General features: G+C 38.6%; 1 protein-coding gene across 2 annotated transcripts in view; it reads right to left on the bottom strand.

The window, feature by feature from the left end:
- COLEC12 (collectin subfamily member 12) overlaps positions 1-23833 on the bottom strand; it is a 209531-nt gene that overhangs the window by 123547 nt on the left and 62151 nt on the right. Inside the window, exon 1 of one of the 2 annotated variants that reach the window (XM_073212870.1) lies at positions 1637-1679. The exons of the other annotated variant lie outside the window; for it this stretch is intronic. Coding sequence (XP_073068971.1) covers positions 1637-1664 — 28 coding nt within the window. The 5' untranslated portion in view covers positions 1665-1679. Of the gene's footprint in view, positions 1-1636; positions 1680-23833 lie in introns of those variants that run through there. 2 annotated transcript variants of the gene reach the window in all.

Below are 23833 nucleotides of genomic sequence, written 5' to 3'. Positions count from 1 at the left end.
TTGGGGTGGATTAATGATTGTACATTGAGCATTGATTCCCCTATACAGAATTTTATTGTTGTTAACAACCATTTGATCAATAAATATGAGAGATGCACTCTCAAAAAAAAAAAAGAAAAAAGTCCTCATCACAAGGAAAAAAAATTTTGTAACTATGTAAGGTGATAACTAGATCATTTGTGATCATTTCACAATGTATACAAATATTGAATAATTACATTGTATACCTGATATTAATATGTCATGTTAAGTATACCTCAATAAAAAAGTACTAATTTTTTAAAGGCATCAGGAGGTGATTATTACGCTTAGATCTAAATGACAAAGGGCCAGTCATAGCAAGAACACTGGAGAGAGGGAGCAACAACTGTCAGAGTCCCAATACACAAAGAGCTTAAGAGAAAGATGGACAGTGAGGCAGTGGGGAAGGAATGTGCAGCTAGGAAATGCATCCTGTAGCTTCAGCCAACATTCAGAGAAATTTCTTACATCTAAATAGAAATATTGAAGTGTTTCTTAATGTTCCTTCAGCTTAAACAAAAAGTTATATAATTTATTTCCTAGTCTGTCTGTGACACTTGCAGATGCAAGATGACAGATCTACTCAAATATTCACAAAAACATTGTCTCCCTTGCTATCAGCCTGGCTCCCTTTTCCTAGAACACAGCCATGGCCAAGCTGCGTCCTAAGGCCATTGTCAACATGTCTATGTAGTGGTGTGGCAGAGACCTCTCCTGCCCTTCTTTCTAGCTAGGAGGAGGTCATGGTGTAAAGTGGACACGGTAGAGGTGCTGAATGGAGGAGCCATGTTAGTCACTATCAGCATCAAAAGCATGATCAACAGAAGAAATTTCATTCCTAAGGCCTGTTGCTGTGAGCAAGTTCCAAGAAACATTGGTCACTGCTGTAGCAACTGATTTCACGTGCATCAGGAGAAATCATAACAATATTAGTTTTTCCTGGAGACAGTTGAAGTTGGAACTGCCTGCTACTAGAGAGTGTTCTGCATTTCCTCTAAAGATGCTGGCACTGCCCTGAACTTTTTGCCTTTGTCTAACCACTCTGTGTTATTAGAGCCTCTGAGGCCTCCCAATTTTGTCCCTGAAGAGGATGGTCCTGCTCTGTACAAGTAAGTCATCTGTATGCTGTTCTTGGTCTTCAAAGGGAAAGAAACTGGGGCTGTGGGTATTGAAGGATGGGGGTTCAGAAATGGAGAAATCACAGGATTCAGAGTTTAAAGTTCTGGGCTTGGGCACCAGGTCTACAAGTTGGCCAGATGACCTACAGCATTTTATGTAGCATCTCTGTACTTCCGCTTTCCATCTAAAAATGGTGCTATTAACAATAGCTCACTCTTGAGATTGGTACATGGAACAAAATAGATAATAGGTGTGAAAATACTTTGTAAGTATTACAGCCATGCAAAAACAAAGTATTTGATTGAAGCAGAAGATCTTGCCTTCATTTTTGGAAATAAACATCCAAAATGGTAACAGTTATTATTTACTTATAAATATATTATTATATTTATAATGATGATATTTATTAAAGACCGTTCCTCACCATGGTCTCCGTCTTACTTTTACCTACATGAAGGGATTCAAAAAAGCCATCGGCAAAAGTATAAACACTAACCTAATTCTGGTCCTGCCTCTGCCACCATGAGCAGCTGTGTGGCCTGGGACACTTAAGCATTCAGAGCCTCTGCTTCCTCATCTACAAAATGAAGATAACAATAGCCATGCATTGATGTAGGGATGAGAAAATATATCTTAAAAGTATTTGGAAAATATCCAATAAGTATAAGGACATATAATTGGATATCTTCATACACACTGTATAAGTTTTAGATGATTATGGAGTCATAATATGAGTTTGAGGTTAAAATTTTCCCACAGAAAGATTGCAACTATCTTCACCTAGGGAGAATTCTGAAATGAACTACAATTGAATATCTATCTTTTAAAGGCAGGTGCAGAGTGAGATTAATAAATAGTTTCCTTTTTGTAGATATGCTAAATGCTGGGTGTTATTGACTTATCATCTATGCTAGGTTAAAGATGACCACAGATTCTTCACTTTTCCTCTTATTGAGGGGTGAAGTCTATGCCCCCTCCCCTTGAATCTGAAGGGGCATGGGGGTATCTCTTTAACAGCTTAGCCAACAGAGTGTGGCAGAAAGGATACCATGCCAATTTGCAGGCTATGAAGACTAGCAGCTTGCATTTTCTGATTCTTGGACTACCTTAAGGCTGCCCTTCTTTGAGGAAGCTCAAGCTAGTCACTTGAAGAGACCACATGGGGAGAGAGTTTCCGGCTACCCCCAGGTCTTCCAGTTCCCCACTATCCCAGTCGTCCCAGCTGAAACCCCAAGAGGGTGGTACAGAGGTGAGCTGTACCTGCTGTACCATCTGAATCTCTGACCCACAGGATAAAAGATATAATAATAATAAATTGCTTTAGCCACTGAGTTATCGAGTGGTTTGTTTTATAGCAATAGATAACCGGAAAATCATCCAAACATGAAATGAAAATATAGTTAGTGGCAATCTATGGAGTGTGGGTCACCAAAATAAAATTTCAGCACCAAAGTTGCTTCAGTCTTAAAACAGGAAAACATTTTCCTGTGGCTAGCTGCCAATGGGTGTCTGAGAAAGTATGGCAAACTGGAATGATTCTTCCATATTTCTAAGTACCCTGAAAAGGGAAAAAGCCTCATTAAGATTTGTAAAGCAACAAAATCTATGCAGGCTAAATCTCTTCTGCTAAAATACAACAGAAAAAGTCTAAATAGCTAATAAAAATCCTCACAAAGTTTCTGAGTGAGGGGAATGGGGTTCTGGATTACCCCCAAGGCTGGAGTTAAACTCACTAAGGACTATAACTATCTGGAAAAAATACTGTACAATTCATTCAAAATCACATAGACCACTAAGGAAATAATTCTAGAAATATTTGGCAAGTGATTGTGTAACTCCATGAGAGGTAAATAAGAAAGACTCAGACTAACAAATATATTAAACTCATTTGTATTACACATTTAAAAATATTCTTTACATTACGATATTTGGACATCCTCCTGGGGTTAGCCAATCCTTGGAGATAGCAAAGCACCCAGTGGGGAGCATGCCTTTGATGTGCAAACTAACCAATACGGAGCCACATCTCCTCTGTCTTCCCCCTCACCCCCTGTACACCCCAAGGGACAGTAGTCCTCTGCCTTAATCATCTCTGGGCCAGGTACCAGGCAGCTAGAGACCACTCCTGTAGCCCAAAGCCCTCTGAAATTATGCAAAGTAGCCAATCCTAAACTATTTATCTTGTCCTGCCTTGCCTTTTCTCAGAAACCCCATTGAAAACTATGGACTTACTTTACCACACCATATCCAACATGGACATTTTTAGAACATCATTCAAAGGGTTACATGTTCAAAGACTTAGCTGAAGTCAAGTGTATTTGGTGGAAATTTGGATGGTTGAGGTTAGGTTAGTATTATGACCCTGGAATTACTGAGAGGCTTTTCTCTGCTCTGAAACTGAGCATCCTCCTGACTGGTGGACTGATGTCTGTAAGGCCTGGGTTGGAGTGCAGATGGGTCACATCGTCTCCCATCAAGGTTAGAAAACCAACCGAGAAACCATGACTGTAAAGGGAGGACAACTCACGTCATCTCCCTTATAAAAAAAAAAACAGGTGAGAGAGAGCAGAAGGGGAAAAACTCAGGTGCTTAAGCCCAAAATTCGGTTTCTCACATCTTCTAGCAAAAAAAAAAAAAAAAAAAAGTGATGTAGCTTTCTAAGTACCTACTTCAATTAGTTATAAATAAAATAGTTTAATTATTGTGGCATTTAAAAAAGTGTACACAGCTTTAAATTATACAGGATTACATAGCTGCTCAAAATGAAGCCTGTCTCTATTGCTGAGTTATGAAAATTATATATTAACATATTAACATTACAAGCATGTACTAGAATAGAAATACAGAACCTTCTGGCCTGGTGAGATAAACCAAATATGTTTTATTAACAGCCCATGTTGGTAGAAAGCAGATGGTGAAAAAAGTACAAACATATGACTCACTTCTTCTATCTTGAAATGCTTTACTATTTCCTACTATCAGGAGAAATCACAGTTCATATCTTGGAAATTTCCAAGTGTGTGCCGTTATTTTGTTTTGAGAAAGTGAAAACAAATGAACTCAAGTGTTTCATCCCCTTTAAGGTCCTCCACCTTCACCGTTGCTCATCTTCTGCTGGTAGGTTGATGAAGCAGGAGACAAACATCACAATGACTCAAAGGAATCTAGGGGAAATTTGGGGGTGTAATTAGAAGAATTACATGTCTGCCATTTTGTGCCTTTAATTTAGGAAGTCAGTGGCTTATCACCTACTTCACAACATGATTAATGCACAGAAAGTCTGTGCTGTAGCCACATGTACAAGGACTCTCCGCCATCCAGACTGAAGCTGAGAGGCACTTTCTTCCCTTGATCAAAATATTTAAGTGATTCAGTGATTGACTACTGATGGCAATCTTATCTAGACATTCCTGCCACTGGGATCCTTCTACTAGCTTCTTCAAATAGACTCCAAGCAGCCATTCAAGAATTTTTAAATATCACCAACTCATTTTCTAAATGAGGGGCCAAAAAAGGGTTTCATACATTTGGGTCATGCCAACAGGATAGGGGTCTAAAGTTCTCACTCATCCTGCCAATTTCTGGTCATCTGGTCGACCCAGGCAATAACTGGAGACTGAGCCACTAGACTGTTGTCTCCTTCCCAGGAGAGTCTCATTCATCTGCAGGGGATCTAGCAAACCATTTGGTGCCTGAACATGGTGGTGAGTATAAAGGCCTTTCAGACCATCATGGCTGTGCAGTCCTTTCAGGGTTAGTGGCCTTCTTGCCAGGCCATTGGCCTCTGTTCAGGTAGCAGATAAATCCATTGGAACATCTATGATTAGATATACTACTATTGCTATACAAAATACTATGTGCTTTGCCAATAGCAGTTAGGTAGCTAATTTGGGGCAGTTTTATTTTTAAAATTGGAAAATATACACTTTAGCAATGGCCACCCATAACTATTTCTTTATTTCTAATGGCTTCTTCCAGCAATAGACTCAGATGATGTTCTCATTTTCCTGAGTCTTCAGTTTGATTCCCTTAAAATCATCTCTCTCTTAACCCTCAAAGTCAAATGTCTGCATATGGTTTTTATGCCACTCTATTGGCTGATTCATCTGTGTGCTTACTTAACATTGAAAGTCCTCTGAATGCCGGACTATGTGTTACTAACTGGAGATATATAAATGTATACTCATTATAGGAAGATTTCAACAAATGAGAAACACGTGAGGTAACAATGTAGAAGTTCTCTTTATATTTCCCGATTTTACTCCCTCTCTAGAAAAACTGTTAACTATCTAGGATTTCCATATTTAAAAAATGCATATACATGTGCATGCACACAGTTATACTCTAAGCATGTACACATGGCAGTGTTGGGGGTATATGTGTTCATGCACAATTTTAGATATAGTATTCATGAGGTTAATACATAAATTATTGAGAATTATACTAAATGTTCTTTTTAAATTCCCACTCTGATCTTTTTGTTTATACAGACTTCTCAGAGTTTACAGAAAGAAGACACCACTGGACTCATAGCCAGGCAGCCTAGAGGGTTTTGCTCTGTAAATATTCTTCTCACTCATTCATTCAAAAATATTTATGGGTCCTAGATGATCTTCCAGATTCTATGTTAACTAGGAACATAAAAATGAAGACACAGCTTTATCATCCAGTCCATAATATACAAAAACACACTATTTTTCCAAATAACATCTTAATTTTTTAAGAAAATAACCACAAAAATCCCTTTGGTAATAAATAGTTACACTTGAATTGCATAAACTCTCAGGTGTTATAATGATGGTTGTTCAAACACCAGCCTTTTGGGTAATAGGCACGGCAACTCAGTCTCAGTGCATGTCTCCCAGAAGATCCTTGAGAAGTGTCTTTTCAGTAACTTGAGAAACTTGGGGCAGTGACATCACACCGGCAACACACTCACAGGGCTGGCCTGAGGATGGTTTAGGAGCACTGTTTTTCACTTGTTTATAATTGAGGTGGGCTGAGTTAGAATATGCCGATGTGGTCCCTGGTTCAGGGGCGGAAGCCATCTAGAGACCCATCTGTCCTCCTGGGCAGTAATTATATAGGTTGAGATTTCTGAAGAGTTTGACTTCAAGCTTTAATATCATCCTTTCCCTCTCATCTTGGTAGAAGACAGTCTGTAGCTCTTTCTAACTGGTAAGGAAAAGAAAGTGACTCTGGAATGTGCTATAATGAGCTTTCTAGCTGCCACTGAACTCAGTATCTTCTAGTGAGAGAAAAAACTATACAACCAATGTCCTTGATTGTTTTTTCTATGTCGAATGAAAGCCCAGTCATAATTACACCCAATATGAAATCATGGCATGACCTACAAGTGACCTTGTGCCTTCCAGCAGTCCAGCTGGCCTGGGCTGCCCCCCAACCACTGTCACCGTGGATGCTGTATTACAGAAGCAATGGAGGTCGTAGTGGGACTTACATAGTCCACGGGCTGTCTCTGTCCCAACCCTCTGCTCCCATTAACACTAAGCAGTATATAATTTAGAAAGGGGGAAATGTGCTCATAGCTTTTGCCCCCACACTGCTATGAAATTCCAGGCTTTTATGTGCAGGAAGCTCCATGTTGATCTTGGCGTCCCTGTGGGTTAAAAATCTTGTTTAAATGTTGCAGCCTTAGAATAGTCTTTGAGGTTTTTCTATGTTGTTTTATAAAAGGCTTCTGCCTGATTATTTACAGATGCTGTCTCTGAGAAAGCTGAAAATAGTCTCACTACAAATGCTGAAAGTTGGACTCAGACTTCCCTTATGTTTTATGGTGAACAGTTCAACAGCACTCAAGCCCAAAGGCTGGCCTGCTCAACAGTTTTTAAATGGGGTTCTCTCAGTGTCTCTGCCATTGAGGTTTCTCTTGACCTGACCTCAGCCCATCAAGGAGTCATTCATCAATGCACACATTCAACAAATATTTGCTGAATCCTACTACGTATCATGTTTGGGGCCAGGGGCTGGAGACATGGAGATGAAGATCAAGACTCTGCTTCTGCGGAGCTCAGTATAAGGAGAGGAGGTAAGTCAACCAACAACTTGAAAGATGGGTGACAAATGCTGTCACAGACAAGCAGGGTGTGCTGGGGTCCCCACACAGGGCGCAGGGAAGGAGAGGAGGAGATGAACAGGGAGGCCTGGTCATCATCAAGCCTGCCTGCCCTTACTTCTCTCCCTTACTCATAACAAACAAGGGAGGATAGTCAAGCTGTGGTTTCTCATCTCAGGTTGATGCTTCTCCACATCTGACCCAGGCCTCTGCCTCTAAGGGGGGCATGATTAAGAGAGACCCATTCTTGTTCTTCAAAACCTCTAGAAAAGAACATAGTACAACTTTCGGAAATGTGTCTGTAGAATTCACCCACTGGGGCGGAAAGCTCTTTGATCTCCACACCTACCATCCGTGAGCTGTTGCTGAAGTTCCTTTCTCCCCAGCCAGCCTCCATGGAGGGCTGGCCTCCTCTGTGCAAGCATCCTTCCATACTGAGAGGCACATCCCCTGCTCCTTTCCAGGCCAGCAGTCCCAGCCCCTCCCATCAGGCCTTGTTCATCTCTTTCAGCGCCTTCGGTGGCGTGTCCTGGCATCTCTCCCACCCCTCCTTATCCCACAACTGGGCCAGAAAAGGAGTGTGCTGGGCCAAACAAAGATTTTCCTCCCAATTCCTGCAAATTCCTTAAGCTTCCACAGGCTGGTTAAATGAGTCTCTTTTTACATGATAACCAGGAGAGACTCTGGGCTGACAGCACTGGGGGAAGAGGTTGAGGAGAGTGAAATACAGTCCTTATAAAGGTTTCATTAGGGACACATGGCCCCTGTGGTCATCAACATTACCACTCCCGGCACCACTAACTTCTCTCTGGAGCCATCAGGACATGGGGGTGAATATTCGGGAAGTGCTTTTGGATCAACAGCAGTACTGAGTTAAAGACTTCCCCATGTGATTTACAACTTGTAGTAGCAGTGACCTGGTGAGTAGAAGAACTCACTACTCCACCTCTCGTTCTATAGTCTCTAGTTAAAGAAAAATGAACCAAACTCTAGGTTGAGAGCAATAATATAATCACATCTCATTTTGGCATAGCATTTTTTATTTTCCAAAGTACTTTCCCACTTACCACCACATCTAATTCAAAATAACCTTGTGCTGCGAATCTTAAATACATTGACTTACAGCTAAGAAAAAAAGAGGCGTAAAGGCACTAAGTGACTCATTCAAGGACACACAGAAAGTATCATAGGTAGGACTCAAAGGCAGGTCTGATTCAGAGCTCTTCTTTATACTACTATTTGCATAATAAATCAGAGCTTCTATAGCAACTTTTCATATACATTATTTTGTTCATCCTCAAAACATTCCTAGGATGCAAATAAGGGACTAGTAATAATAAACACTGTGTATAGGAAATAACTGTGAAAAATTTTGAAATGGATCAGAATGTTGAATAAGTGTTATCAGTGGAAAACTAGGTGTCGCCTAGCACACTCTTCCAGGTTATCTGATTCTATGAGGTCTTTGCACATTTTGTGGTCTTTGAGCTGTTTTACAGCTTGTAAGTTGTAGATAACTGAAAGCATGTAAATGATTCTTGCCCATAGACATGGAAGTGAATTTTGTCCACTGAAAGTGTAACTGATTCCCTCTCCTGTGAAAGAAGCCAGTTTTGCATCTATAAAGCCAATTCACTTCAGCATTCCCCATTGTGTGTATATGCCCCTGCCCTACAGATTTGCCTTTGAACTGGCTGTGACATCTTACTGATAATCTCATTAATTAATGAGTTAAATTAATCTTTAACTCACATTCACTTGATATTTGCATGAGAGTCATGATTTTACCTTTTAAAATAATGATCCTTTAACAATAGCTGATATATCTTGAGCACTTACTATAAGCCCTTACTAAGAGCTTTACATATATTCAATTCTCACAGTAAGCATAAGGCGGGCACTCTTATTATCTGCTTTGAAAAAGAGAATACAGAGGTTCTGAAACATTAAATAACAAGTTCCCGCAGTCACTGAGGGTTGGAATCACTTCTCTCTTGGTTGTCTCTGAGGCCATTGCTATTGATTTTTCTTTGGGGGCTGCAATATCTGTAGCTAAAACTAGGGCAGCAAGGTCCCTGACAGAGGTGGACATGTGAGTCCCTCTTGTGCAGTTGTGGATGGCAGTCTGCAGTTCATGCACTGTCCAGTTAAAGTCATTCTCATTTTGGATGTTGATCAATATCCCATGATAGACAGCTTGGGGTGTACTCAATGTTATCTATCTCCCCCACAGTGTGAGTCAAGGGAAGATGATGTCCTAGAAACAACAATGGACCCATAGTTATGAGATGCATATTTTTGCCCTGGCTCAGCTACTGACAAGCAGTGCTATCCTAGACAAGGCACATAACCTTTCTCGTCCTTGTCTGTAAAGTGAGGAAGAGCAGAGGGACAGAGAGGTGAGCAGAAGGGACAAACTTAGGTGTGCCCACGATGCTAACAAACATCATGTGCGTGGAGCCGGGTGAGCATTGGGTTCCTGCCCCTTCAGTCATTAATCTTGGGCCTGGGGGAAAAACTCCTCATTTAAAAACTAGTAAAGAAGCAGGAGTTGCAGGTCACCCAGAATGTGCAGGAGGAAGCGTTCCCTATGCTGCCTCTTGTGGGTGATCTTTTCGGCTTAGCCCTGGAGATGCTTCATCAGTGGGTCCCTGGGTAGTGACACAGGGATGCAGCCTTCTTGGGAGACAAGTGAAACTCAGGGGCTAGGACTAAAGATTGAGGCTTATCTCCTTTTCTTATTCACCTTTGTGTCTGCCCAGTGACATGAACAGGTCATAACTATCCTCAAATGTACACAGAACTGAATTCAAGCCCATTAACTAAATAATGCAAAAAAAAAAAAAACACTTACTGGGCATCTACCACATGCTCAGCATTATCCCAGATGAAGGAGGCTCCAAGCCTGCTGCACAGGGTTCATGGTTCAGTGAGTCATGCCCACTGGATTCGGCTCTCCTCTCTGGCTGCCTTTGAAGAGACGTTCTTTTACCCTTTCAAAGTTGTGTTTGGTGTTTAACTATCATCTTTTTTAAACATCCAAGTCTACACAAATTATTATTTGTGCTCCCTTTGGAGGTATTCCTCAATGAGTTTGTTTCAAAAAATTTTAATTGAATGTTTAATTGTACGTATGCCTTGTCCTATGATGCACTGTATTAAAATTCAGAAAGTCTCTGCTTCCACAGAGTTTGTTTACATTTTATATTGAAACAGGATAGTGGGATGAGAGAACTTTTAAAAAAGGCATCCAACTTGGCAAGGAAGGAGTAAAATTATCTCTATTTGCAGATGGCATGTTATTATATATAGGAAACTCTAAAGAACACACCAGAAAACTGTTAGAACTAATAAACAAATCCAGCAAAGTTGCAGGATACAAATATACAAAGATCAGTTGTGCTTCTATACACTAACAGTAAACTGTCAGAAAAAATTTAAGAAAACAATCTCATTTACTATAGCATCAAAAAGAATAAAATACTTAGGGATATTTTTGGCTAAGGTGAAACACCTATACACTGAAAACTATAAGGCATGTTGAAAGAAATAGAAGAAAACACAAATAAATGGAAAGAGTCTCTGCTGATGGAAGAATTAATGTTGTTAAAATGGCCATAGTACCTCAAGTGGTCCACAGATTCAATGCAACTTATATAAAAATGCTAATGGTATTTTCTACAAAAAAAGAACAACCCTAAAAATTTTAAGAACCACTAAAGACACTGAATAGCCAAAGTAATCCTCAGAAAGAAGAACAAAGCTGGAAGCTTCATGCTCTGTGATTTCACATTATATTTACAAAGTTATAGTAATCAAAACATTATGGTATGGGCATACAAACAGACACAGAGATCAGTAGAACAGAACAGAGATATCAGAAATAAACCCATGTATATATGGTCAATTAATTTACAACAAAGGATCCAACAATATACAGTGGGAAAGAATAGTCTCTTCAATAAATGGCATTGGGAAATCAGGACAGCCACATGCAAAAGAATGAAACTGGACCACTATCTTACACTATACACAAAAATTAACTCAAAACAAAGACCTGAATGCAAGACCTGAAACCATAAAACTCTTAGAAGAAAACATAGGCAGTAAGCTCTCTGACATTGATCTTGGAGATGATTTTTTGGATTTGACACCAAAAACAAAGGCAACAAAAGCAAAAATAAACACGTGGGACTACTTCAAACTAAAAGGCAAAGGAAACCATCAATAAAATGAAAAGGCAACATATGGAATGGGAGAAAATATTTGCAAACCACATATCCAGTAAGGGATTAATTTCCAAAATATACATGGAACTCATACAACTCAATAGCAATGAAATAAATAACCCAATTAAAAAGTGGGCAAAGGACCTGAATAGACATTTTTATAAAGAAAAGATACAAACATCCAACAGGTACATGAAAAGGTACTCAACACACTAGTCAGCAGAGAAATGCAAACCAAAACCACATTGAGGTACCACTTCGGACTTGTTAGGATGGCTGTCATCAAAAAGACAAGAAATAATAAATGGTGGTGAAGATGTAGAGAAAAGGAGACCCTTGTACATTGTTGGTAAGAAAGTAAGCTGGTTCAGCTACTACGGAAAACAGTATGGAGGTTCCTCAAGAAATTAAAAACAGACCTTCCATATGACCCAACAATCCCACTTTTGGGTATATATCCAAAGGAAATGAACTCATTCTCTCAAAGAGTTATCTGCACTCTTAAATTTTTTGCAGCATTATTCACAATAGCTAAGGTATGGAGACAACCTAAGAGTCCATTGACAGATGAATGGATATAGAAAATGTGGTATAAATACAGAATGGAATATTATCCCACCTTTAAAAAGAGAAAATCCTACTATTTCCAACACTTAGCTGCTGTTAAGTGAAATAAGCCAGAGAAGGACAACTACTACATGGTGTCATTTATATGTAGAATCCTAAATAAAAAAAAGAAAAGAAAACTCAAACTCATAGAAGCACAGTAGAAAGGTAATTGCCAGGATCCGGGGAAAGGGAAGAAATAGGAAGAGGTTAGTGAAAGAATACAAACTTTCAGCTATAAGATGAACAAGGTTTGAGGAGCTAATGTATAAAATGGTGACTACAGTTGATAACATTGTGTATAATTAAAATTTGCTAAGAGAGTAGAACTGAAATGTTCTCCAACCGCCTCCCAAAAAAGGTAAATAGGTGACATAACTGGTGTTTAATTAACTTGATGGAATGAATCCTTTCTCAGTGCATATGCATATTAAACCACCACATTGTATACTAAATATCTTATAAAATTGCTAATTATGCCTCAATAAAGTTGGAAAAAAAGAACTTTTAAACTTTAAAAAATTGTTAGAAACCTTGTCTTAAATTTCAAAAATAAAGTAAAAACCTAAGCAATAAAAATTCATACTTTTCCAGAAAAAGTTAATTGATGGCCAAAAGGCTGATTTCTACATGATTGTCTAATATTTCACATTTTCAAAGAATAGAGAAATCAAGACCTTTCTGTTAAAAACAGCTAAATAATCGGTTACTTCAAGTTACTCATTGGACAACTGAATGGAAGTATCAGAACACAAGCCATGAATTGTTCAGCAGTCTGGTATTATGGCTAAAAAAGTAACTGATTACAAATTACATCCAATTGCTATGTATAGACACATGTCTGTGGGAGCTCATTGAAAAGAATTACATTAAATAAAGTATTATTCCCCAAATGAAGCAGTATTGTATTTAATTAGGTAACTAACAACTGTATCTTTTTTAGAGACTTAAATTAAAACTTCTAAGGCAATATAATTTGGGAGAATAATAATTAAGACACCAAACTATATATAAATATAATGGCTTTCCATTAAGATTTCATTAACTTAACATTTTACTCCCTTTGGTTTAAATTACATCAGGCCAAAATGAACTCACCCTAGAGCAGATTTTCTAAGGAATGAATATAATATTTACTAGGGAACACAAACACAGTAAAGGAATTTTTTTTTTTAAGATATTTTTTTAACCAGATGGAAGGCTTTACTTTATAAATGTAAAAGGTCATAAAAACCCCCATTTCAGGGGCAATCATAACTTTTTTAACAGGCCAAAGTGAATATTCTTAATACACAAGTGAGACTTCTAATTCTTTAAAATACAGTGGGGAGTGATTTCTCCTAAACAGTAAGAAGGAAAATCCCTCTGAGATTGTGAAATCACAGAATTTGAGACTAGAAATTTACTCACACCATGATGCCGCTAGCTAACCGTCTGCTTTGTGTGTTTTTGTTTTCTTTAAGAAAGCATTTTGTCTCCCCCATAGCAATGATGCAGATTTCCAAGTATTTAAACTATTGTAAGAACAGTGTGTACCACTCTAGGACAATCTCTATACTTCACTGATTAGACAGTAAACAACAAGCTATTTCCTTATGCAACTCTTTACCAGAGCAAGCTAGCAAAGGATATGAACCAGACTGAGAGGGAAGGAAGGGCTGCGTGATGGTAAATGTGGATTTGGATGTCTAATTCCGGACCTTTGGAAATTAATGAAATTTCAGTGAAGAACCAAGTAGGGAGAAGCCCTGTGATTTATGAGACATTCCCCACCGCCCCATCTATCTAATGGAGCATCCTGCACTCTAATCCTTATTGCCCTCATTTAATTAATTGCTCTAATCAGGGCCTGGCATGACAAGTTTAGTGTTTAGTGATTTATTTTCCTTCTCTCCCAGGTGAATGCAAACTGCCTCACAGCAGGGCTCTGGTTTGCTTCCAGCTGCATCCATCCCCAGCTCCTAGAAGAGGGCCTCGCACATGGAAGTTGATCAATAAATATTTGGTGGAAAAAAAATCAATAAATCCTTTGGAGAACTGCAGACCCTGTACCTAGATAACTGGGCCTACAAATTATCCCTATTTTGAAAAATTGTACTTTTCCAGAGCTCCTTCCTATTTATTAATAAATAAACAAATTATTAATAGTACATTTTTAAAAAACAATATTCCCTTTCACTTGTATGGTAAATTTGAAACTTAACAGTGAATTAGAAATCTCTAAGGTTTCATTTGTACAGATAATACTGCTAAGAATATGAATATAAATGGACTATGTTAAATTTAAAAAGCTAGTCCAGTACATAAAGAGTAAAAAAAAATTTAAACTGGTAAGTCAGTTTTAAATTATTTTCCAATATGTATCTTTATATCACCACAAAAAAGCAGTCATCATACAAACACAAATACAACTGAACGATTGACTATTCTAAAAAAAGAAGCAAAACTTCACTGTAAAGTCACTGTCATGTGAAAGAAGATTTTTAGGACCCAAAATGAAGACTATAATGTGTAATAAAGCTAGTTTTCCCAACAAATATGTTTTGTTAACCCAAAGGGCCAAAATTTTAAAAATATAGAATGACTGCATGATTATACCCTACATCAAGTTCGCATATAAGTGGTTGCACTTTGCATTTAAGTGGGAGGCAACTTACAGGAACTATGGTCATATCATGTGGCCTCTTAAAACAGGTTGGTACATTTTATCATGACTGGCCTACTGATGTGGACTAGCATCTGGCACTTCATACTTTGCAGCTCTGTCTTATCATATACTGAGGATTCTTCAGGACAAGGACCATGTCTCATTCATCCTTATTACCTGAAGCCCTTTGGGGAGTGCCTGGCACACAGTTGCTGCTCAATAAAATCATAGTTGAATGAATGAACGACCCATGGAATGTGGAGGACAGAGAGAGTAAAGGACAGCTGAGGTTTCCAGCCTGGGTAAATAGCGATGGCACTGATGGCAGTGGGAATTCAGGATGACGAGCACACTGGGGGCAAGCTAATGAGTCCGATTTTGGATGTGTTGAGTTTGAAGTCCTGTTATGTATCGAGGTGGAGATGTCCAGTAAGTAGTTGGCCACAACTCAGGAAAAGTACCAGGGCTTCCTCTCTCACGTTCACTGGTGGGGTTCCTCCCAACATACAAAGAGGTAGGCTGGCAAAGGAGCAGTAACAGCAGGGCTGTGGTGCAGATGATGGTGATGATGGTGGAAATAATTGCTGACACTTACTGACCCACTGCCTTGTGCCAGGCACTGCGCTAAGGGCTCATCTATTACAGAAACCCAGTCAGGTAGATACCAGTATTATGTAGGCAGTTTAAATAATTTGCCTATGGTTGGCTTCAAGTCCATACCCTTAATCATTTTACTAAAATCCAAACCAACCCAAGATGACTTGAGAAGAAGAAGGAAAGTGCACTGCTACCCTTTAAATATCTGTCTCCTCTATATGTCCATCTATACTCAGGTCTTTAAGTGGATCTGCAGTAAACCTGGACTTGATGATATCCATTCACTAACTTCATTAATTTATTCACTCAGTAACAAATATTTATTCAGTTCCAGATACCATGTTAACTGCTGACATCTGTACAAAAGAGCTAATTCTGAAATTTATGTTAAAAATATTAGATACTAAAATAATGTTATCACCAGCAATAAAAAATCATAATAGCAGGAGTTTATAAAACATAGCAAAAGAGGCAACAGAGTATGTGGTCATGTGACTGTAAAAGGAGCCTGGTGCCTAGAACCCATACTCAGCTCAACTACCAACCTGGCCACGAAACATATAGCATGGCTGGGTCTCAATGTTCTTACATAAAAATTAAGGGGTAAGATTACAATCAGTTCTGCCATATCACTCGGTGAAAATACAAATTCTTCCCAACCCATTTGCTCTATTAGAGGACACTCTGAGTGTAAAATGAATTTTTCTTTTTTACGTATGCACAGTTTCTTCTGGGACAAACACTAAGTGGATGCTGGGAACTCCATCCAGCTGAACTGAGCCACTCTGTAATATACAAAACGCACACACAAAGTTTTGACATCTGTGAGCTACCTCAGTTCCCCACGTATTGTGAGCCACATCCATCCACATCTGGTGTTAGAACTTTCCATCTGATATCAGATAACTCCCCCATCCACCCCTCCATAAAAAGTCACAAGCAACCACAAGACCCCAAAAAGCCAAAGCAATTCTGAGAAGGACGAATAAAGCTGCGGGGATTTTGCTCTGCAACTTCAAGCTCAACTACAAAACCACAGTAATCAAAACAATTTGGTACTGGCACAAGAACAGACCCATAGATCAATGGAACAGAATAGAGAGCCCAGATATTAATTCAAACATACATAGCCAATTAATATATGATAAAGGAGCCATGGACATACAATGGGGAAATGACAGCCTCTTTAACAACTGGTGTTGGCAAAACTGGACAGCTACATGCAAGAAAATGAAATTGGATTACTGTCTAACTTCATACACAAAAGTAAACTCAAAATGGATCAAAGACCTTAATGTAAGTCATGAAACCATAAAACTCTTAGAAGAAAACATAGGCAAAACTCTCTTGAATATACACATGAGCAACTTTATCATGAACATATCTCCCTGGGCAAGGGAAACAAAAGGAAAAATGAACAAGTGGGATGATATCAAACTAAAAAGCTTCTGTATAGCAAAGGACACCATCAGTAGAATAAAAAGGCATCCTACAGTATGGGAGAATATATTCATAAATGACACATTCGATAAGGGGTTGACACACAAAATATATAAAGAACTCATGCGCCTCAACAAACAAAAAGCAAATAACCCAATTAAAAGTGGCCAGAGGACCTGAACAGACATTTCTCCAAAGAAGAAATTCAGATGGACAACAGGCACATGAAAAGATGCTCCACATCGTTAATCATCAGAGAAATGCAAATTAAAACCACAATAAGATATCACATCACACCAGTTAGGATGGCCAACATCCAAAAGACAAACAACAACAAATGCTGGAGGATGTGGAGAAAGGGGAACCCTCCTACACTGCTGGTGGGAATGTAAATTAGTTCAACCATTATGGAAAGCAGTATGGAGGTTCCTCAAAAAACTAAAAATAGAAATACCATTTGACCCAGAAATTCCACTTCTAGGAATTTACCCTAAGAAAACAGTATCACAGATTCAAAAAGACATATGCACCCCTATGTTTATCACAGCACTATTTACAATAGTCAAGATATGGAAGCAACCTAAGTGTCCATCAGTAAATGAATGGATAAAGAAGATGTGGTACATGTACACAATGAAATATTATTCAGCCATAAGAAAGAATTAAATCCTATCATTTGCAACAACATGGATGGAGCTAGAGGGTATTATATGCTCAGTGAAATAAGGCAGGCAGAGAAAGACAAGTACCAAATGATTTCACTCATCTGTGGAGCATAAGAACAAAGCAAAAACTGAAGGAACAAAACGGCAGCAGACTCACAGAACCCAAGAATTGACTAACAGTTACCAAAGGGAAAGGGACTGGAGAGGGTGGGTGGGAAGGGAGGGGTAAGGGGATTAAGAGGCATTATGATTAGCACACATACTATGGGGGGGCACAGGGAAGGCTGTATAGCACAGAGAAGGCAAGTAGTGACTCTATAACATCTTACTATGCTGATGGACAGTGACTGCAATGGAGTATGGGGTGGGAACTTGATAACAGGGGGAATGCAGTAACCACAATGTTGCTCATGTGTAACCTGAGCATAATACTGTATATTAATGATACCTTAATAAAAAAAAAAAGAAAAATGAAACTCACCAGCTACAACCCTTCCATGCCTACCTCTTCAAGCAAACTTTTCACAGTAAAATGCCATGTTTACTGTAGTATTTCTATATTTCTTAACCACTTAACTTAGGTAAAACTGTGTTAACAGTTTCATTAGGATATCTCTTTTTTAATTTCTATCACTGGCAAAGTTTTTGAATTATGAGCCCCTTACCCCACTTTTCTTATGAGCCTGTGGAGGATGAATTCATGAGCGGCACATGATGTCACATGAGTTTGCACAGTGTGATGGATTTTAGGAAGGTGATGTGTTGCATGATAGAACTGACTGCCCACAGATCATTTTCAAATTTCACATTCGGTTCTGCATTAACTTCACTGTGTCATTCCTACACTGAATGTTTAGCTTTGGTAGTCCTTTAAACAAAACTTAAGAAGCTGAATCCTATCAATAGGAGGCTAAAATAAGAAGTAGCACTTACTTAAGTCTGAGCTTACTGGTTTTTCTCTACAAGGGAAAAAGAAGGATCCAGTCACATCATGAAAATGACCGTGTACTCATTATCAATTTCACTCCTGTCTCGGGGGAGCATCTATTTCCTTGACTTGGAAAGTCAGCACTTTAGAAAGACTGTCCTAGGTTTCCTAGACCAACCAAGGATGCTTGGGGCTTCCTATAAGGCAGGACTCGCATGGGCCCAAGAAACCTAGTAGAGTCTGAAAGCTGTTGGAGTGCAGTTGCCAGCTCTTCTCTGAGACTCCTGTGGTAACTGAACAATTACTTTCTTAAAAGATTCTGGCATCCCCAGGAGGCTCTGAATTCAAGCTGTTGCTCAGCGTGGAAGCCTACAAACTCTAGGAAACTCCACTCACAGAAGACAACAAAAGGCTTTATAGGTCTAGTCTGATCATTACATCCTGAATCCAGGTCAGTCCTGTTTATTAAAAGGCTGGAGAAGAGATTTGCTTGTGGCAGGTGGTAATCTAAATATCATTAAGAGAGGAAAAGAATAAAGGAGAGGAGGATGAATTAAGTACCCTGTGAAGTCTACCACAAAAATCCACTCCCACCCTAAGAGTGAGTCATTGCACAAATACATGAGGCCATTGTTATTATTACTAATAATATAACAGAACTGAATTATTACCCATAAATTATTAAGCTATTATCATTGGCTGAGTAAAAGGGATAGCAATTATTAGAATATACTGCTAAGAAAATACCAAGAAAGAAACACCAACAATCAAAAAGTGGTTCAAAGCATCATTTGAAAATGTAAGATATAAAAGAAGATACACCATGCTTAAAATTGCAGACATTTTCAAAAATATAAACCATTAATGGCTGATAATGATCCAGAAAGATAAATGCAGTACACAGTATTTTCATGACAAATCTTCATAATTGGGACTAATGTTTTAGTTCCACAATCAACTAGGTCCTAGGTCTGGCTTTGTGTTTCTGTGTTTATCACTCATGTTTTTGCACTGTCTAAGCAGCTCCATCCGGCCCATCCTCCCTCGGCAAGGCTTCTCTTCACCACTGTTCCTCAAGGTGTTTTTGTCACTATCCAGATCAGCTCAGATGCTGCCACCTCCTGTCAAAGGTGATGCAATTGGATTGTCAAACTCAAATCCCTATCTCAGACAACTTCTCTCCTAATCACTTCTCTATGCATTATGCTGTCAAAGTTGTCTTCCCGAAAGTCAAATTTGAAGCTTGCTCTCTTCTGCAATCATACAGCAGCTACCTTTTCCTTACAGGCTTCTTCACCTAGTTTTTTTTTTTTTTTGGTATCATTAATCTACAATTACATGAGAAACATTATGTTTACTAGACTCCGCCCATTACCAAGTCCCCCCCAAACCCCATTACAGTCACTGTCCATCAGTGAAGTAAAATGCTGTAGAATCACTAGTCTTCTCTGTGTTGCACAGCCCTCCCTGTGCCCCCCACACACATTATACATGCTAACCGTAATGCTCCCTTTCTTTTTTTACCCCCCTTATCCTTCCCTTCCCACCCATCCTCCCCAGTCCCTTTTCCTTTGGTAACTGTTAGTCCATTATTGGGTTCTGTGATTCTGCTGCTGTTTTGTTCCTTCAGTTTTTTCTTTGTTCTTATACTCCACATATGAGTGAATCATTTGTTACTTATCTTTCTCCGCCTGGCTATTTCACTGAGCATAATACCCTCTAGCTCCATCCATGTTGTTGCAAATGGTAGGATTTGTTTTCTTCTTATGGCTGAATAATATTCCATTGTGTATATGTACCACGTCTTCTTTATCCATTCATCTACTGATGGACACTTAGGTTGCTTCCATTTCTTGGCTATTGTAAATAGTGCTGCGTTAAACATAGGGGTACATATGTCTTTTTCAAACTGGGCTGCTGCATTCTTATGAATCAGGAATTCCTAGAAGCGAAATTCCTGGGTCAAATGGTATTTCTATTTTGAGCATTTTGAGGAACCTCCATACTGCTTTCCACAATGGTTGAACTAGTTTACATTCCCACCAGCAGTGTAGGAGAGTTCCCCTTTCTCCACAACCTTGCCCAACATTCGTTGTTGTTTGTCTTTTGGATGGTGGCGATCCTTACTGGTGTGAGGTGATATCTTATTGTGGTTTAAATTTGCATTTCTCTGATGACTAACAATGTGGAGCATCTTTTCATGTGCCTGTTGGCCATCTGACTTTCTTCTTTGGAGAACTGTCTGTTCAGGTCCTCTGACCATTTTTTAATTGGATTACTTGCTTTTTGTTTGTTGAGGTGCGTGAGCTCTTTATATATTTTGGATGTCAACCCTTTATCAGATCTGTCATTTATGAATGTATTAGCCCATACTGTAGGATGCCTTTCTGTTCTATTGGTGGTGTCCTTTGCTGTACAGAAGCTTTTCATCTTGATATAGTCCCACTTGTTCATTTTTGCTTTTGTTTCCCTTGCCCGTGGAGATATGTTCATGAAGAAGTTGCTCATGTTTATGTCCAAGAGATTTTTGCCTATGTTTTTCTCTAAGAATTTTATGGTTTCATGACTTACATTCAGGTCTTTGATCCATTTCGAGTATACTTTTGTGTATGGGGTTAGACAATGATCCAGTTTCATTCTCTTACATGTAGCTGTCCAGTTTTGCCAACACCAGTTGTTGAAGAGCCTGTCATTTCCCCATTGTATGTCCATGGCTCCTTTATCATATTTTAATTGACCATATATGTTTGGGTTAATATCTGGACTCTCTATTCTGTTCCACTGGTCTGTGGCTCTGTTCTTGTGCCAGTACCAAATTGTCTTGATTACTGTGGCTTTGTAGTAGCGCTTGAAGTTGGGAAGCAAGATCCCCCCCCACTTTATTTTTCCTTCTCAGGATTGCTTTGGCTATTTGGGGTCTTTGGTGTTTCCATATGAATTTTAGAACTATTTGTTCCAGTTCATTGAAGAATGCTGTTGGTATTTTGATAGAGATTGCATCGAATCTGTAGGTTGCTTTAGGCAGGATGGTCATTTTGACAATATTAATTTTTCCTAGCCAAGAGCATGGGATGAGTTTCCATTTGTTAGTGTCCTCTTTAATTTCTCTTAAGAGTGTCTTGTAGTTTTCAGGGTATAGGTCTTTCACTTCCTTGGTTAGGTTTATTCCTAGGTATTTTATTCTTTTTCATACAGTTGCAAATGGAATTGTTTTCCTGATTTCTCTTTCTGCTATTTAATCGTCAGTGTATAGGAAAGCAACAGATTTCTGTGTATTAATTTTGAATCCTGCAACTTCGCTGAATTCAGATATTAGTTCTAGTAGTTTTGGAGTGGAGTCTTTAGGGTTTTTATGTACAATATCATGTCATCTGCAAATAGTGACAGTTTGACTTCTTCTTTACCAATCTGGATGCCTTTTATTTCTTTGTTTTGTCTAATTGCTGTGGCTAGGACCTCCAGTACTATGTTGAATAACAGTGGGGAGAGTGGGCATTCCTGTCTTGTTCCCGATCTTAGAGGAAAAGCTTTCAGCTTCTTGCTGTTAAGTATGATGCTGGCTGTGGGTTTGTCATATATGGCCTTCATTATGTTGAAATACTTGCTCACTATACCCATTTTGTTGAGAGTTTTTATCATGAATGGATGTTGAATTTTGTGGAATGCTTTTTCAGCATCTATGGAGATGATCATGTGGTTTTTGTCCTTCTTTTTGTTGATGTGTTGGATGATGTTGATGGATTTTTGAATGTTTTACCATTCTTGCATCTCTGAGATGAATCCCACTTGGTCATGGTGTATGATCCTCTTGAAGTATTTTTGAATTCGGTTTGCTAATATTTTGTTGAGTACTTTTGCATCTATGTTCATCAGAGATATTGGTCTGTAAGTTTCTTTTTTTGTTGGGGTCTTTGCTTGGTTTTGGTATTAGAGTGATGCTGGCTTCATAGAATGAGTTTGGAAGTATTCCCTCCTCTTCTATTTTTTGGAAAACTTTAAGGAGAGTGGGTATTATGTCTTCTCTGTATGTCTGATAAAATTCCACAGTAAATCTGCCTGGCCTGGGGGTTTTGCTCTTGGGAAGTTTTTTGATTACTGATTCAATTTTGTTGCAGGTTATTGGTCTGTTTAGATTTTGTGTTTCTTCCTTGGTCAGTCTTGGAAGGTTGTATTTTTCTAGGAAGTTGTCCATTTCTTCTAGGTTTTCGAGCTTGTTAGCATATAGATTCTCATCTATATGCTCTAATGATTCTTTGTATTTCTGTGGGGTCCATCATGATTTTTCCTTTCTCATTTCTGATTCTGTTGGTGTGTGTAGATTCTCTTTTTCTCTTAATAAGTTTGGCTAGGGGCTTATCTATTTTGTTGATTTTTCAAAGAACCAGCTCTTGGTTTCATTGATTTTTTCTATTGTTTTATTCTTCTCAATTTTATTTATTTCTTCTCTGATCTTTATTATGTCCCTCCTTCTGCTGACGTTGGGCCTCATTTGTTCTTCTTTTTCCAATTTCAATAATTGTGACTTTAGACTATTCATTTGAGATTGTTCTTCCTTCTTTAGAGAGGCCTGGATTGCTATATACTTTCCTCTTAGAACTGCCTTCACTGCGTACCACAGAAGTTGGGGCTTTGTGCTGTTGTTGTCATTTGTCTCCATATATTGCCTGATCTCTATTTTAATTTGGCCATTGATACATTGGTTATTTAGGAGCATGTTGTTAAGCCTCCATCTGTTTGTGAGCCTTTTTGTGTATTTTGTACAATTTATTTCTAATTTCATACCTTTGTGGTCTGAAAAGTTGGTTGGTAGAATTTCAAACTTTTTAAATTTACTGAGGCTCTTTTTGTGGGCTAGTATGTGGTCTATTCTTGAAAATGTTCTATGTGCACTTGAGAAGAATGTGTATACTGGTACTTTTGGGTGTAGAGTTCTGTAGATGTCCTTTAGGTCCATCTGTTCTAGTGTGTTGTTCAGTGCCTCTGTGTGTCCTTACTTATTTTCTGTCTGGTGGATCTGTCCTTTTGAGTGAGTGGTGTGTTGAAGTCTTCTAAAATGTATGCATTGCATTCTATTTCCACCTTTAATTCTGTTAGTATTTGTTTCACCTATGTAGGTGCTCCTGTGTTGGGTGCATATACATTTATAATGTTTATATCCTCTTGTTGGACTGACCCCTTTATTATTATGTACTGTCCTTCTTTATCTCTTACTTTCTTTGTTCTGAAGTCTATTTTGTCTGATACTAGTACTGCAACACCTGCTTTTTTCTTCCTATTGTTTGCATGAAATATCTTTTTCCATCCTTTGACTTTTAGTCTGTATATGTCTTTGGGTTTGAGGTGAGTCTCTTGTAAGCAGCATGTAGATGGGTCTTGCTTTTTAATCCATTCTATTACTCTATGTTCCTCTGGTTGGTGCATTCAGTCCATTTACATTTAGGGTGATTATTGATAGATATGTACTTATTGCAATTGCAGGCTTTAGATTCGTGGTTATCAAACGTT

Source organism: Manis javanica, chromosome 9 (assembly GCF_040802235.1).
Source record: "Manis javanica isolate MJ-LG chromosome 9, MJ_LKY, whole genome shotgun sequence".
Classification (NCBI taxonomy): Eukaryota; Metazoa; Chordata; class Mammalia; order Pholidota; family Manidae; genus Manis; species Manis javanica.
Note: the sequence above shows the minus strand (reverse complement) of the source record. Positions and strands in the feature narration are given on the sequence as shown.